Source organism: Leuciscus leuciscus (assembly GCF_965113295.1).
Source record: "Leuciscus leuciscus genome assembly, chromosome: 25".
Classification (NCBI taxonomy): Eukaryota; Metazoa; Chordata; class Actinopteri; order Cypriniformes; family Leuciscidae; genus Leuciscus; species Leuciscus leuciscus.
In genome coordinates, this window is record NC_138724.1 from 18,293,788 (window position 1) to 18,310,391 (window position 16,604).

General features: G+C 36.5%; 1 protein-coding gene across 1 annotated transcript in view; it reads right to left on the bottom strand.

The window, feature by feature from the left end:
- Window positions 1-266: 266 nt before the first annotated feature.
- celsr1b (cadherin EGF LAG seven-pass G-type receptor 1b) overlaps window positions 267-16,604 on the bottom strand; it is a 44,512-nt gene continuing 28,174 nt past the window's right edge. Inside the window, exons 9-35 of the mRNA XM_082160129.1 lie at window positions 15,429-15,595; window positions 15,096-15,281; window positions 13,991-14,104; window positions 13,726-13,900; window positions 13,342-13,483; window positions 11,911-12,031; window positions 10,562-10,745; window positions 9,859-9,960; window positions 9,082-9,176; window positions 8,766-8,975; window positions 8,065-8,248; window positions 7,843-7,983; window positions 7,544-7,754; window positions 6,562-6,729; window positions 6,326-6,452; window positions 6,034-6,234; window positions 5,762-5,936; window positions 4,836-4,948; window positions 4,654-4,730; window positions 4,440-4,566; window positions 3,685-3,810; window positions 3,430-3,566; window positions 2,746-2,840; window positions 2,365-2,508; window positions 1,971-2,183; window positions 1,408-1,678; window positions 267-1,324 (exon numbers count right to left, since the gene is read on the bottom strand). Of these exons, the coding sequence (XP_082016255.1) occupies window positions 1,300-1,324; window positions 1,408-1,678; window positions 1,971-2,183; window positions 2,365-2,508; window positions 2,746-2,840; window positions 3,430-3,566; window positions 3,685-3,810; window positions 4,440-4,566; window positions 4,654-4,730; window positions 4,836-4,948; window positions 5,762-5,936; window positions 6,034-6,234; window positions 6,326-6,452; window positions 6,562-6,729; window positions 7,544-7,754; window positions 7,843-7,983; window positions 8,065-8,248; window positions 8,766-8,975; window positions 9,082-9,176; window positions 9,859-9,960; window positions 10,562-10,745; window positions 11,911-12,031; window positions 13,342-13,483; window positions 13,726-13,900; window positions 13,991-14,104; window positions 15,096-15,281; window positions 15,429-15,595 (4,031 nt within the window). The 3' untranslated portion in view covers window positions 267-1,299. The remainder of the gene's footprint in view (window positions 1,325-1,407; window positions 1,679-1,970; window positions 2,184-2,364; window positions 2,509-2,745; window positions 2,841-3,429; window positions 3,567-3,684; window positions 3,811-4,439; window positions 4,567-4,653; window positions 4,731-4,835; window positions 4,949-5,761; window positions 5,937-6,033; window positions 6,235-6,325; window positions 6,453-6,561; window positions 6,730-7,543; window positions 7,755-7,842; window positions 7,984-8,064; window positions 8,249-8,765; window positions 8,976-9,081; window positions 9,177-9,858; window positions 9,961-10,561; window positions 10,746-11,910; window positions 12,032-13,341; window positions 13,484-13,725; window positions 13,901-13,990; window positions 14,105-15,095; window positions 15,282-15,428; window positions 15,596-16,604) is intronic.

The window sequence follows — 16,604 nt, forward strand, 5'->3', positions numbered from 1 at the left end:
CACTTTTGATCAATTTAATGCATCTTTGCTGAATAAAAGTAATCATTTCTTTAAAAAAAATACTGACCCCCAAATTTGTAACTGTAGTGGAGATTGAAGGAAATGTCATAATAGCAGAAATAAAATAAAAGAGTTTTAGTTAAATTTTTTTAATTCATTTATTTACAATATTAAAATGTATTATCAGTGCGAATAGTACAAATATAAATACCTTATTTTACATGCTGGAATCTAATGTCTACGAGCTTTGACAAGTAATGGAGGTATTTCATGGATACACATTTAATGTGATGATAATATTTGTTCAGTTAAGGACAACCGATCAATAAATGCTTCTAAACTATTACAGATTACATAGTTACTGACCTGACATCACTTTCACATAGATTGAAATTTAACATGAGTTAAAAAATAAAAAATAATAGTCCCTGAATTTCTCCATCTATATATTATTTACATAAGAGGTTTGGCAGAGATTATAGATGACAGGCACTTTAGGAATCCTTTGATTCTCTGTTGGTAATTTAGATGCAGAGCAAACATCATAAAATACTGTTTTTCTTTGTACAGCACTGGCAAAGACATTAAGACATGCTGAACATAAGCTGTAAAATACTGTCAGAGGTAATCAGTGTAAAAACACAACCGCCCATTGAACCCAATGCAGAGATCCAATGACAGACAATGTGTATGATGGACATTTTCATACTAATAATTCATAAGAAACTGGGGGGAAAAGAAAACCTCAACAAATTTACAAATCAAGCTACAACTGCTAGTTCTTAAAAATGCACAATATATATAAAAAAACAATATAAACATTCAAAACAGTGCTGTAAAAATACCACAGTAAACAAGTCAAACATAAATATCCAGTATTGGCATCGCAATGAAACCCTATTGTACAATTTTACAAACAACCCTATTACACATCTAAAATACAAAATGTAACTATAAACATTACTTACACACCATAAGTCATCTGTTTATGACTGATGAATTCTGGAATAAACTGTACAAATGCTTATTAATATCAAAGTCTTTATTTTAGTAGCTCCAGATCGACTTTATCCATTTCGACGAAAACCTTCTGTCCCCATCCAGCAGAACTTGGGCAACGTAGTGCTTTGGAATGCTGGGATACAAAGCGCCCAGACTCCATTTGTATTAATCGAACCTTTAGAAAATACTAAAAACAACTTCAGAGCATGTCCATGTTGTGCTTTAATACTAGTAGGGAGAAAGTCACTGATTCTTCAAAACCCTTCCAGTTCATTCAACGTCCTTCACAGTGAAGACTCAGATTGAAGTTTCATTGCTGCCACTAACAAGAGAAACACAGAGTGGTGTTACATTCAGAGCGTGACCAAATAAATTCGAATGATCAGCATTTGACATCCAACTCACTCGGAATGGAAGTCTTGGTCCGCCAGGGAGACGTGGCTGGTGCTGAGCTCCACGGCGATCCCGTTCAGCGCAGGCTGGAGAGGTAATGGAGGTGGCTTGATGACGATGCTGTTGGCCTCGGTTCCTGAGCGAACGCCCTCGTTTGACCCCACCGATGGAGTCTTACGGGGGATCTGGGGTGGGTTGTAGTCGCTGAGCTTCTCCCTCAAGCGGTTCTTCATGTTCTTGTCCGTCAGTGGGGGTGGATATGTGATCTTGTTCTTTAAAATGCCTAATAAAAGTGAAGCAATAATATAATATAATATAATATAATATAATATAATATAATATAATATAATATAATATAATATAATATAATATAATATAATATAATAATTATATTATACGTTGCCTATTATCTATTAAATATAATTTTAATATGATAAAATATATAAAATACAATCTTCTGTAAGCATGAAGAAAATTGATTGTTTTTTTTTACATTTAAAGTACTAAAATGGTTTCATTCTCTTGTTTTAAATGAAAAATATAAATAAATGTAAAATATATGTGTTGTCTCTCACCTCTTCTGGGTAGCTGGTTGCTGTTTGGCTGACTGGGTGGACTCTCACTTTGAGACACATCTCCATTTTGGTTTAGTTTATTCCCTTGATGAAGTTCCACATTCACTTTAGTTTCCACCCGCAGTTTCTCAGGACCCCTCGTATCCTCACTTTCACTGGCTGTGGGCGGCTCCACGGGCCAATACTGCTTCCCATGACCAGACACAGCATCAACTGCAGAACAACATGGGTACAGTTATCTAACATCCAAATTTAAAAATGAATTTTAGATATTTTATGTCAGGAATGAATATCTTCTGGTGACTGACAACTATATATCTAAATCTTTTTAGTGTTTGCTTGAATAAACCATGTAAAAGAGCAGGTCAGAGGTCAGAGAAGAGGTCGCAGGCACCTTTAGGAGTGCTGTGGATGGGCGTTCTCTCGTTATTCCATTTAGTCTTGGAGTGCCTGGCCTCATCCTCACTGTCCGAGGAGTGGGAGGAAGCGTAGGAGCTGCTGTGTTCATCCAATGAGAGCTCACTGTCCGAATCAGAGTCTGTATAGAAACAGAAGAATTAGCCTCTGATCACAGAAGCGCACTAGTTTACCCATAATTCATTGTTTGTTTGTTTTTTGCTGATGCTCTCCTACTGACTACTAACTAACAGAAGAGCTTTTAGCATTTGGCTGCTTAATAAAGTTCTTGAATTTTCCTATGGAACAAAAGTTATGACACCAGTGGACTCTTCAATGGTCTGTGTATGTTGTGTTTTTAAGTGTATTATTCCCTCACCTTCTGCCTTTTTACTCTTATGGAAAAAGTGCGACAAGTCTCCTTCATCATGTCCCACTTTTCCACCATTAGACGATATGCTGTGTTTCTTCTCCCTGTGTGAAAACAACATTAAAACTATGTATTAAATATTAAGAGTTTGTTGCGGAGTCACACTTAAGTTATTTAATGACAGTAAGTTGATAAGTGAAATTTTCTAAATGCAGCAGCTGCAAATATAGCAATATGACAAATATGACAACCAGATTTTTTTCATCACTAGCTAATAAAATGTTCTCTGAAAATGTCATATGCTTTACCAGTACATTTTGTAGTAAGTAGAATATGCGTTTGAGAGATGAATCAATACACATTAGATCCAATATGTGATCAATGTAACACATGACCCTGTGCTGTGAACTAGGACACCATTTACAATACTGAAGGGCTCTGTCAGTGGTTATGGTAAACAAAAATCATAAGAGTCATAAATATGGCCAAAGTGGCCCCATTGATAGTCATAATGTAATTAGTTTCATCTAAAGATATTCAGTGGAGTGACCTAAAAACTGAATGCTCCTTTGAGACGTTTACGCACAATATAACAGGTAATAATTGGTGCAAATATGTTAGTGAAACAGCTGCCAGCACAGCTGCAGGCAAATACGTCATTGATTCATTAGTTCATAATTGCCAATATATTACCTGAGTGTGGACGCGAGGTAGCTGCTGCTGTGACTCTTGCCTGATCTAACAGAGTTCTCTAGAGATACAGACGACTCTCCGATGGTGGTCCGGTACAGACCTCCATCCTCCATGTAGACGTCACCATTCAGAGAACGCTGGAACGACAGAAGAACAGATTCACTGTTAATGTTTCATTTCCAAATAAATTGTGCCTGTATGTGAATTGATACTTTTTTAATATATATATATATTTTTTTTTTTTGGCAAACTGACTGTGAGTAAAGTAGCCCGTGTTGTACTGGGATCTTCAGCTGGCACTTTCTTCCCTGTAAAGACACTTTTCAGGTTCCTCCTCACGTCTTTATTGAGAATACAGTGGAAAAAGAAGATGCAAATGCCCTGGAAAGAAAAATCCATAACTGAATAATTACATAGACACACATTTGTTGTAAAACACAAGCATACCTGTTGGTTTAAGAGAGCAATCCAATTCCATATGGTTTGTATAAACCATATTTTATTAGGTAATTTCCATTAATTATTTTCCATTGTATTGTATTTAAATTAAAATTGTAATATTTTTATTCTTTATTACATTATTTTTAATAATATTTTTTTATGTTTTTATATATTTTTTTTACATATTTTTTCTATTTCCATATTGTTTGTTTTATTAGCAACAATGTTAATATTCAGAATCATAATTATTATTAAAATAATTTAATTATACATTGACAGTTATGTCATTAATGCAAAGTTGAATCTAACTTGACTTTATTTTATATTTAACTGGACTTGATTATATTCTATTTTACATTTCTATATTTGTATTATAATTTTTATCTCATCTTTTTATTTTATTTTACCTTACATTTTCCATATACATGTATATATATATATATATATACTATTGCTGAATATTATGTCAATACAGCTTTGCTTACTTTACCTTGGCTCTAAATCCAATCTACACAAACTGTAGACAAGTTCTGACAAACAGTGTACATAATTCACATGACCATATGTACCTGTAGGCAGCTGAGGAAGGCAAAAAGGTAGTGGAAGGAAAGCACATCACTGTTGACTGCCATTAGACCCAGCAGCCAGGTGGCGCTGATGAGCAACAGGAGGAGGAAAGCCACTCGAAGAGCAGAGCTGCACAAGAGAAAAGAAGAATGTTGAAAAAGATTGGCTTTTATACCTGCTTTTATACCAGTTTGACCAAACTCTCACTGAACTTACATTGCTCCTGACTTTTCTGTGCGCTGGCGCCGTCCAAATGAGGCTTTAGCTGCCAGCACAATTAGGACTATATTTATCTGTAAAAAAAAATCTTTTTCATTATTTAGTCAAAACCAAACATTTCAGTTGGGAAAAGAAAATGAATGGAAAATTTACACTGTGCTAAATGAGATTAAACTGACCAGCACTAATATGGAGATTGGTCCAGTGATACTCCAGATAAGAGTGTCGTTGACAGAGAGCCAGCAGAAGTCAGGGTTTCCATAACCCTGAGGATCCAAACCCACAGCCAGACCTGACAAGAGACAAATAATCAGCAACAGTGTACAATCAAGATGCAAATTATATGGGGTTTAGGGGGTCTGACCCCTCTATTTTAAGGTGCAGTAAGTGATTTCTGAGAAACACTGTTGATATTTGAAATCAACCCAAACAAACACACCCCTCTCTTCATTGCTCCGCCCCCAAAATGCACAAACACACAATGCAAGAGTGGACGTCTCTTTATAATAGCTGAAGCAAAGCAAAATAATGCTTCGCAAAAAATAAAGCGTAGATTAAGAATGAACGACAAAGAAGAACAAAAAATGAACATACACAAGAGTCTATACAAGCAAGAGTTTGTTTGTTAGTCAAAAGCAGCACATCAGCTCCAGACAAACAATGACACTCGAAACTGTCCTGTCGGAGCAAAAACAATGCAACCTAGTGTCCGTTTTTAGGCCTTCTCACTTAGGTCACTCCAATGCTGGAAAACTTTTTTAATATTAACGCGGGCCCTAAAGCTCTCGCCTGATCATAAAAACCATTCTTTTTCCAGTGATATTCCTCTGGCCTTTTCTTGTTTGCAATGTCTCTCGGCCATCTCTCTTTGTACAGTCATTCTTCAAATCTCCCTCTTGCTCACTCTCTCTCCTGCCCCATCATGACTGGACACGTCCCCTGCTGCTGATTGGCTTCAAGTGTGTTGTGGCGCTCGGTTTGATCCACTTTTAACAGTGTTTCTCAGAAATTTCTTACTGTACCTTTAACACACGAACCGTCCAAAAGAACTTCAAAACAAAATGTTTGGGGGGTGGGGGTGGGGGGTGGCAACCGAGTCTCATACCAGTGATAACAGCAGGAATCCCCCAACCGATGGCGTAGTAGAAGCGCATGTGGCCCTGGTTAATGTTACGCATCTCAGTCAGCATGCGATAGATGTGCAGCCCCTCCACAAACATCCAGGCAAATGCGCACATGTACGAATAATGTAGCAGAATGGCCACAACAGTACATACAAACTACAAATCAGACAAAAAAACAGGTTAAGTATCTTCCATAAACATCAAAATTAAAATAAAACTATGCTATTGCTATTACGATCTAAAATCTGCACACCGGACTGTCGGTCTGATTGATGCCAGTGAGGAAGATGAGCTCAGAGAGGAAGATGGCGGCCACCAGGTTCTTGTGGATGCTGTGTAGGTTGGAGCGCAGCTTGCGAAGAATGGCCAGCAGGAGGAAGGTGATGAGGAGGGCCACCAGAGAGGCGGACACTGTGGTGTAGGTCACCACTTTTAGAGGAAGAACATCACCATGCTAAGGACGAGATACCAGCATTGAAAAACTAGTTAGCTAGCTGTATACTAGCAAAATTCCATATAAACCAAAATAGCTGGTTGTGTCCTACCTCTCGTTTGGAGATGTCCATGAGGACAGCAAAACTGGTCATGTGGTTGCACTGGCAGCTGATGTGAGTCGAGTTCCTGAAGACCAGCTCACAGCCTTTAGAAGACCAGGCGCCTCCACCAGAAACCCTATCGAATAAGAAGACGCAAAAAATACAAAATGATGTTTTCTGCAATCACAGCATAAGCAGAGCTTTCCTAATATATTGTATTCAAATATGAATCATTAAGTACTCACGGGATGGAGTGGTTCCAATAGACGCACACAGGTTTGGTCCTCTCGTGGGACTCCAGGAGCCTGAAGTTCAGGGTGATGGGTCTTTGGAGGGGTGTGGGGAGGGCTTCTCCGTCCCTGTGGACCACCACACTCACTACAGGTGTGTTGATGACAGGACGAGTGGGCAGTCTGGGGATGTGTAGAGAACCAGATAAATAACAACAAATATATATCAGATGATTTTTTTTCTTGATATCGTCATTAGGGATGCACAATCCTTGAAAAAAATGTTTTATTTATCTGTGTTGGCTGATATTTAAAATTTATTGAAGCCCATTTCCAGGCAGCACATAAGAAGTAGAAAAAAACATATATTTTTTAATTAATTATATATATATATATATATATATATATAAAATCTCAATTTCGACTTGTGTCAATTTCTTAATTTTGACGTCTCACAATTGTGACTTAGTACATCATTTCAACTTTTTATCTCATCATTTTGACCTTTTATATCATAATTATGACTTGTCATACTTATACATAGGATTTCTTATCTCATAATTTTGACTATCTGTCATAATTTTGACTTTGTCATCCTTTTTATATTTAAATTGTGACTATTTATGGCATAATCAGTGTATGTTTTTTTTTCTCTGTGGCGGAAACGGGCTTCTGTACATATCTGATGTGTCTTTGTTTTGTGCTCATTTCCTCTATTTTTACATTCAGATTAAATTGACCATCATTTTACACTCACTTAAATGTAATCTTGAATAAAAATGAATATCCATTTTACATACTGTACATTATAATGTTGTCTAAATTCACAAGTCACATTTATAATGATTTTTTTTTAGGTGTTTTATTTTTAACCTATTTAAACAAAAAAATTTGAATTTTAATACTGGCTATTTATCAGAATGAAAACAATTATCAGCAATTATCCTGGTCAAGGAAATCTGTTGTTTGTATGTAAAATCCCAGGCTGAAGTTCTACCTTAGACTGCGGCGGTCCGGATCGTAACTCTCCGGAAGGAGACGTCCCAGAGACCTGTAGATCATCACCATTACAACAGCGGGTGGATCAGGTTGTTCTGCATGGCGTCTTTTTTTAATGGACGGTGTTAGATAAACAATATTTGATCCATCCATGCTGATTAAAGACTCATTTGATGCAATCTGGGCTGGAGGATCTGTGGTAACAGCATCTATAGGGGTAATACGACATAAGAAAGTTTAGTTTAATTTCCATGTCTACAACTTATAATATAAGGAAATAAGTTTTGAGGTGAGAACCTTTGCTCTTTTTCGGCATTGAAAGCAGGTTTGGGAAGAGGACAGATGACTCCAGCTCTTTTGCGAACACCTCCGTAACCTCCTGAAATCGAGGAATCTTGTCTTGGTTTGCAGTGGAGTCCAGAAAATCTAATGCAACAACTTGAATGTGAAGAAAAATGGTAAATATTTGTACACTAAACACTCAAAATTAAGCTACAGGACTGAGAACGCAATACTAACTCATGTTGTCAGTGACGATGGTGAAGGGTCTCAGGTAGGTCTTCCTCACGTTCTGTACCAGAGTGTTGGCGTACTCCTCAAAGTGGTGCAGCAGATGTGCCGTCCCACCATCAGAGCGCTGTATCTTCTCCCAGTGCTCCTTGTTGACTGGGTCAAGAATGGCACTTCCAGCTTTAATAATGTTCTACCACAACAAACAAGAGTAACGTTTATTAATACTGTATAATAACCACCCATCATTTTGTAATGTCAGTTAATTACTAAAATAAATAAGGTACAAAAATACATTTATTAAAATATATTAAAATTAATTAATAAAAATGTGTTAATTTAAAAACACTGAGATCTGAAGATCTGAATGTGTCTGTGAATAAAACTAGATACTTTGCACACATGCATTTCAAATATGGTTTTAAATGCTGTCTAACTGGTCAAAGCTGATCATTAGTTGGTCCAAGATGGTCTAGATGGTTGATCAGACTGGTGAGGTCAACCAGGTAGACCTTCTTGATTAAAACATTTTGAGAGAGTAGGTCACTTTTGACCAGCAACAAATCAGTTAATAATGTCTCAATTAAATACATTTTTTACTGTTCCTATCATACTCTGAGGTGCAGAACCCATTAGACTGAGCTTGAATGTGAAGATACTGAAAGATACTGTGAGATTGTGGAAGTGTGTGAAGGCTTCGAGGTCTTTACCTTGTTGAAATCGGTATCATGAGTAGCGGTGAGCTCAAAGCCCTGCTGCAGACTCTCATGCTCTAACACACTGGCCAGCAGATGGTAGGCAGTCCTCACGTCATTTCCAAAGAGATGCTCCGTGTGGTCCGTGGAGATGTACAGTGCCCCCGCAAGGCTTCTTGATCTTTCTCCGTCCATTCGAGAAGAATTAGCATGAAGATCCTCACTCTGAGTCACAAATGTAGTCACACTGGTCACTTCTAGGATTGTGGCAGCTGGCGTAGAATGTTTAATAAAATTCCAAGTTGAATCAACCAACAAAACAGTCACAAACCTCTTTCTTTAGCTTTGAGAAGCTGAGGGAAGTGCAGTTGAAGAGCTCAGGTGGAAGCCAACCTTTATCATCGCTGCAATGACGGATAGCTGTGCCTGTCAATAGACATATCAAATGTGTATATATCGATAAATCATTCAACAATAAATAAATAAAATGATGAAAATTCCTACATATACTACAAGTCAAAAGTTTGCACACATTTTCTACTACTATTTTCTACTTTTTTTATTTATAGTAAATTAATTAAAATTAATCAACACAAATGGAAATATGGGATTTATGTAGTGACCAAAAATATATAATTATTTATTACTTATTAATTGTTTATAAAACATAATTTAAAAAATGTAACTATATTTTTGAGCATTGAGAATAGCTGGATGGCTGAAACGTCTGCCCTTGCTCTATTAAAATAATTGATTCTTTTTGTTAAAGACTTTGTCTATTTTTTCAGAGTGCGAACCATCTACAGTCTCTTCAATATTTCATTGGTTTTCACGCACCTGGACTTACAACTAGCCTTCATCTGAGCGCAACAATATTTCCTTGTCTACTATATTTTTATATAAAATATATAATGTATTTTTAAACAAATATTTTAGTTTTGTAATTAAATTCATTTGTATAATATATATAATTGTGTCTATATTTTTTATTTAATATAGTTATCTACAAAAATGTAATGTTTCAAATTCAGTGAAGTGTGTCCAAACTTTTGGTTGTTTATGTAAATTCTTGATTTAGTTAAGGACCGTATAATTAATCTAGACTCACCGCTGGATCCTTTGGGGCAGTTTGTGGCTGCAGGGCCACCAAACGTGGTCCGGGGCCACCAGATACCACCTTCAAACGCTTTGGGACAACCGTCATAAACCACTAGATAACAAAAACATAGAATGAGACTGAGAGAGAAAGGACAGTATGGCAAAACAGATGCCATTTAGTGTCACTAACACTTGTTGCTTTGTCTTAATGATAAGGCCTTTTAAAGGGATAGTTCACCCAAAAATTGAAATTCTGTCATCATTTACTCATCTTCAAGTTGTTCCAAACCTGTATGAATTTCTTTCTTCTGCTAAAAATACCACGGAAGTCAACATTAACTCTTTGGTTACTGACATTGTTCAAAATATCTTCTTTTGTGTTTAACAAAACTTAAGGGTGAGTAAATGATGACAGAATTTTCAGTTTTGGGTGAACTATCCCTTTAAGGAGCAACAAATTCCTATTATTTCTTCTCCAATTAACCCCACAGTCAGTACAGGTACTCCATGCTGACTTGAAAGCATTCTGCTTATGATTATAGTGTATTACACTTACATTTCATCATACTATGCATGCATATGTAAGCTAAAATTGTAAACAGCTTTCATTTTTTTTGTCCTTATTTATTCAATTGTCAAGAATTTTGTAACCAGTTTTGAAATGAGCTCAACAACAGTAAACTGCTATCCTGTCCAGTTGACAGCACACATACCCACGCATCCCCCGACTGTCACCTCTGCGAAGGGGTTGTCACAACGGTTGCACTGACGGCCCACCACGCCCATCTTACAGGCGCACTGGCCCGTTACAGGGTCACATGTCCGCGAATGCGCTCCAAGGTGAAAACAATCACAAGGGTAGCAAGTGTCCCCACCAAGAGGCCGAAAGTAATTGTCCTGAAAAATTGAGGAGGGGAAAATAATGGCATCTTGTGAGCATGGACCTGAGATCAAAATATAATAATGATTATATTAACTAAGATACTTATTTTTTGAAAGAAGTGAATCTTTTATTCAGCAAGAATGCATTAAATTGATCAAAAGTGACATTAAAGACATTTAAATGTTACAACAGATTTGTATTTCAAATAAATGCTGTTCTGTTGAACTCTGTATTGATAAAAAAGCTGTTTTCAAAATTGATCATATATTTATTTCTTGAGCAGCAAATCATCATATTAAAATGATTTCTGAAGGATCATGTGTCTGAAGACTAGAGTAAGGATGCTGAAAATTCAGCTGTCATTGCAGGAATAAATTACATTTTAAAATATAATAAAATTGAAAAGTTATAATATTTCACAGTATTACTGTTTTTACTGTATTTTTTATTAAATACATGGAGCCTTGGTAAGCATTTTCTTTTAAAAGCTTCTTACCGGTTCCAAATTTTGTTCAGTAGTGTGCTTAAAGAGTTAATTCACCCAAAAATGAAAATGATCCCATACGTTACCCACCCAAGCCATCCTAGATGTAAATTATGTCATTCTTTCAGCAAAACACAGAGTTATATTAAATAATATCCTGGCTTTTCCAACCTTTATAATGGGAGTGAATGGTACCTTAGATTTTAAAACCCCAAAAAGTGCATCCATCCATCATAAAAGTAATCCATACGATTATAAGCCAGCGATTATGGTTTATAAAGTTATAAATATGGACATTTTTCTCACAAAAACGCATCGCTTTGCATCAGAAGGCCCCCTGGAACCGTATAGATTGATAGATACTTTATGATGGATGGATGGATGCACTTTTTTGGGCTTCAAAATCTCAAGGTACCGTTCACTCCCATTATAAAGCTTGGAAGAGCCAGGATATTTTTTAATATAACTCAGATTGTGTTCGGCTGAAAGAAGAAAGTCATATACACCTAGGGTGGCTTGAGGGCGAGTAAGTTATGTGATAATTTTAATTTTTGGGTAAACTAACGCTTTAATACAATAAAAGCCACACGGTCCACTTTATATTTATATTGTTGTACAACTAGAAGTCAGTGGTTTCCCGTCAGTTTCTGCACATTCTATTGAGAGTCTGGAGCATGCGATCACTTGCAGCTTACCTTGCAGCTACACTCTCCTGTGGTTTTATTACAGTCCCTTTTGAAGCCTTTGCTGACATCGCAGTTACAGGGCCCACAGGTCGGGTATCCCCACCAGCCATGAGCACAAGGTTGATCCCCTCTGTGTGTGTGCGCACACGTCAAAGAAAGAGTGAAAAGGGGGACAGAGAAAAATTAAATCATGCAATAGTGCACTTTAAACTACAAACTTCACAGAATGAGACTCAAAACAGCTTATATTGGGGACTGAGACTGATTGGATTTGCTTTGAAATTGGAAATAAAATTCAGCTGTAAAATCAAAGCGGTGGATTCTGACTGCGAGGCTTGCTTGTGTGAAAGCAATACATCATTCTAAGCCCGCTTCCTTTGTGATCATTGAAAAGAGAATCTTCTCATGGTTAAAGGAAGGAACAGAAACAAAATAATTTCAAACATATTTGATCCTATAATTTAAGTCTTTCTCCTCTCATGGAAATTCTTTTATTTGTTATTAGCAAATTTTTGGAGTTTACAGATTACGAACATTTAAAAGAAAATTCACATTTTCAAAACTCAAGTGATTCTGCTAAAGAACAGTTTATCTTTAGTGGATGAAAGACTCGCCAATTACTGGATCATTCCTGCAGTCGGAGCTTTACTTTACTTTGTTGCATTATAAATGAAAGCGTTACGGTGTGGGTGTCAAGGACATGTGGAATTATCAGAATTAAAGGAAAGACCAGATTTAAAGGATCATCATAACAATACCATCACAAATACTGCCAGCCTCTGCGATCACAGCTTTCGCCACTTACAAAACCTTGGCAGTTCATGAAACAGACCATCAGACAATAAAGTTGTTGTCAGTCAGCGTGTTTAAGCATGTACCGAGCTTTAACTAAAAGTCCACCAATTTTCTTAATCCTAACCAAATCTAAACATAAAGGGACAGTTCACCCAAAATTAATGTTCTGCAATTATTTCCAAAACTGTATGACATTCTTTCTTCTACAGAACACAAATAAAGATATTTTAAACAATGTCCCAGTGTTTTTTTCTCTCTTTGTGGCCATGCAATGAAAGTCAATGGGGTGTCCAATGTTGTTTTACCACATTGACTTATATTATATGGACAGAAACAGTTGAAACGGTCTTCAAAATATCTTTTATATTCTACGTTCCACAGAAGAAAGAAAGTCATACAGGTTTGGAATGATATGAGGGTGAACTATATCTTCAAAAACAAACATGACCCCTATTTTATCATCAATCAGACAAAAATGGTATGCCTGATCAAGTACTAACCCTCTGCTCAATAACATGCATAATCTGAGACAACATTCATGTCCGACAAAAAATGTACATTTGTTTTATTTGTTTTAAGCCCTAAACCTTAGTAAAAGCAATGAATGAATGAATGAATGAACCAAAGAGAAGGAGAGATACTCACTTGCGCTCACAGTATTGGCCATAGAAATTGTGTCCACACTCGCAGCTGTAGCCATGTTTGGAGCTGGGTTTTCGGACACAGGAGGAAGTGTGTTCGCAAGGGTTCAAGAGACATGCATCCACACAGTCTCTGCCAAAGTAACCTGGGGGAAAGGAAAAGAGAGAAAGAAAGACTGAGAAAGATTCACAAAACTAGACACTCAAATCTTTACACATATACACAAAGCACTAAAAGTCTAATTTAGGGATGTCTTATGTATGTCCTCCTTTTGCTTTAATGATAAACCACATTTAATTCCAATTTAAATGTGGTCTCAAGCTTTTGGACCCCACTACATTACTAATCTAAAAGGTTTTAGTCCCTATGTAGAACTGTTGGTGTTACCTGGCTCACAGACACACGTGTGAGACGCCCAGTTGTCCCCGCAGCGGCTGTGTGCTGGACACAGGTTGGATAGACAGGCATCAGGTACGTTACATCCGTCTTTAGCCCGGACTCGTGTTGCATGCCGTATGTTGATGTTGGCACTGTTGGTGGACGTCTCACCTATTCGCAGACCCTATAAGATGACCACATGAAATAAGTAACCATGTGAATAAGACAATACACACCTTTAAACAAAGTAAATGTGCTTGTATGTGAGATCTACCTGCATGCAGCCAGTAAATCCTCCCTGCACAGTGCCGTCTTTCTTAAGCAGTCCCCCGATAAACAAGTTCCTCAGTTTAAGCCCGGGCAGCTCATTGCCGATCTCCACTGTCCTCTATATATATCAAAACAATATCAGAAATATCAGAACTCAAACCACATGCCTTTATTGGTGTTTCTTCAACTAGAGGCACTCACCTAGGGTGATTTCACACTTTTTTTCTTATTTATTTTGTGAAGGTCACATTCAAACTTTTTTTATTCCATAATTTACTTTTGCAGCAAATGCATGGGAAATCTATCATAAAAAATGTTAATTATTACACTGAAGGGGTGGATTCTTCAAATCTACTGCTGCTTCAACACTTTTAAAACAAATAATAATAATAAATAATAATAAAATACACAAACACAATTTTAATAGTTGTTCTTCATAGCATGAAAGCCCTTTATATAAATGTGTATACAAACTAAGAGTTTTGTGTGCATCTTTTCCATGTATGATTATTTTGAGCATTATTTATAGACATTTGTCAAATTATGTAAAAAAAGTGTGAAGATATGATATAATTGCGTGTAATTAGAATACATAAAAGCCACAGTGTTTTTTTGTGTCATTGAGATACTATTATAGTTTTTTTTTAATTTTTAATTAGATTCTATTTTTGAATTTACCATTTTCATAATAATTTAAATTATAGTTAATAACTTATGTTTTGTTTTGTCATATTTTTTAAACTGTTTATATATATATATACAGTATAATAATTATTTTCAGTTTAAGTTATTTTAGTACATCATGTTAAACTAAATGCAAATTAGAAATGTTGCTTTGGCAATTAGCTTAAATATTTTTTTTTATATTAACTAATGATAACAAAGATTAACAAATACAGAAACAAATGTATTGCTCATGGTTAGTTCATGTTAGTTAATACATTATCTAATGTGTTAACAAATTAAACCTTATTGTTAAATGTTACCGGAAAGATTTCATCGAAGTCCACACAGCACCACATTCCCATAGTTGAACATTATTTGTGTTTAGACTTAGGTGGTCTACAAATAAATATACCTAATAATAATATAGATAATAGATAATATACCTGAAACATGCCATAATCCAAAGACACAAGAGCCATATATTTGATGTCTTTGCCATCTTTTCCACTCTTGAGCTCGACAAGCACATGGTGCCATTCACCGTTGTCCACGCAAACCTGAGGGAAATCTAAGAGGGCCACACGTCTAACACCCAGAAACACCTGGAACCGAAGGTGTCTGTTGCTCACCTGGAAACACAAAGTAAGAATATGAGAAATCTATGACAAAAAAGGATGAGAGCACAGTCTGATTTATCTGCTTTAGGTGTTACCTGGCTAAAAGACATACCATGGAAAACAAGATTGAACATGGTGGATTACTGAAACAATACTCACCATAAGATTAATCTTGGAAAACTCTCCAGCACTGGCTTGTAGCAGAACGCCTGTGCTTTTTCGGGTGCGAAACATAAGACCCATGTACCAGGGAATGGCAATGGTAATATCGGTCTCACTCCATGACACCAGTGCGTGGCCATCGAAATGCAGGGGGGCGGGCATAACTGTGGAAAGAAGACCATCAGAAACAAATTTAGATGACATCCAGACTAAACAAAGTTGTTTTATTAACTGAAATCTGTTAAATAAAACAAGCACACACTGAGGGAATCACTTTGATATTCCCTCCTGTCCCGACGCACAAATAATAACTATCATTCACGGACAGAGGAATGTTTCCAGTCATCCAGGAGATTTCTTAATCAGGAATGTGAAACGTTCTTACACACCAGTTTCCTCAGGGCAAATATTTTACTTTCTCTATGCGAGGTCTGAACTTACAGTAGTATATCTTAGACCCAACCCTGGAAGCGTGACAGTAATATTAGTGATATTCATAGTTGGCCTTCTCTTCAGTTTTCCTCAATTGAGATTTGCCACCTACAGAGGGGAAGAAGATTTTCAGAGCCCCTGATCTCAGTGTGCTTTGAAAGAGTAGCCTGAATGTCTTTTGTAGACTCATAACATGGTGTGACCTCTCCATCCAATTGATAAGCAAAAATAAATAGAAAATGCGTGTTCAACCAGGTTTCCTTCCAAGAAATTAGGTCAAACTAAGCTCACTGAAAATGTTAAGCTATTTGCAACCCAATTCACTCTTTCAAATCTCCATTGACCGTTAAGGGGGACTCTTTGTGATTATGATGCACTTACTCAAACATTTTACAGTGTAAAAAACTTTAGACAGACAGACAGACAGACAGACAGACAGACAGATAAATAGATAGATAGATAGATAGATAGATAGATAGATAGACAGATAGATAGATAGATAGATAGATAGATAGATAGATAGATAGATAGATAGATAGATAGATAGATAGATAGATAGATAGATAGATAGATAGATAGATACTCAGGTATGAGTCACTGGATTTGTGTACACTTTGGTATGAGGCCAAGGGCAAATCCAGGCAAAAGATGGGAGGTGTGTCTATGTGTTTGTGTCCATTAAGCAAAATCAAGTCAAAGGAAGAATGATGTATAGAAAAGAGTAGGAAAGAGAGGATTATC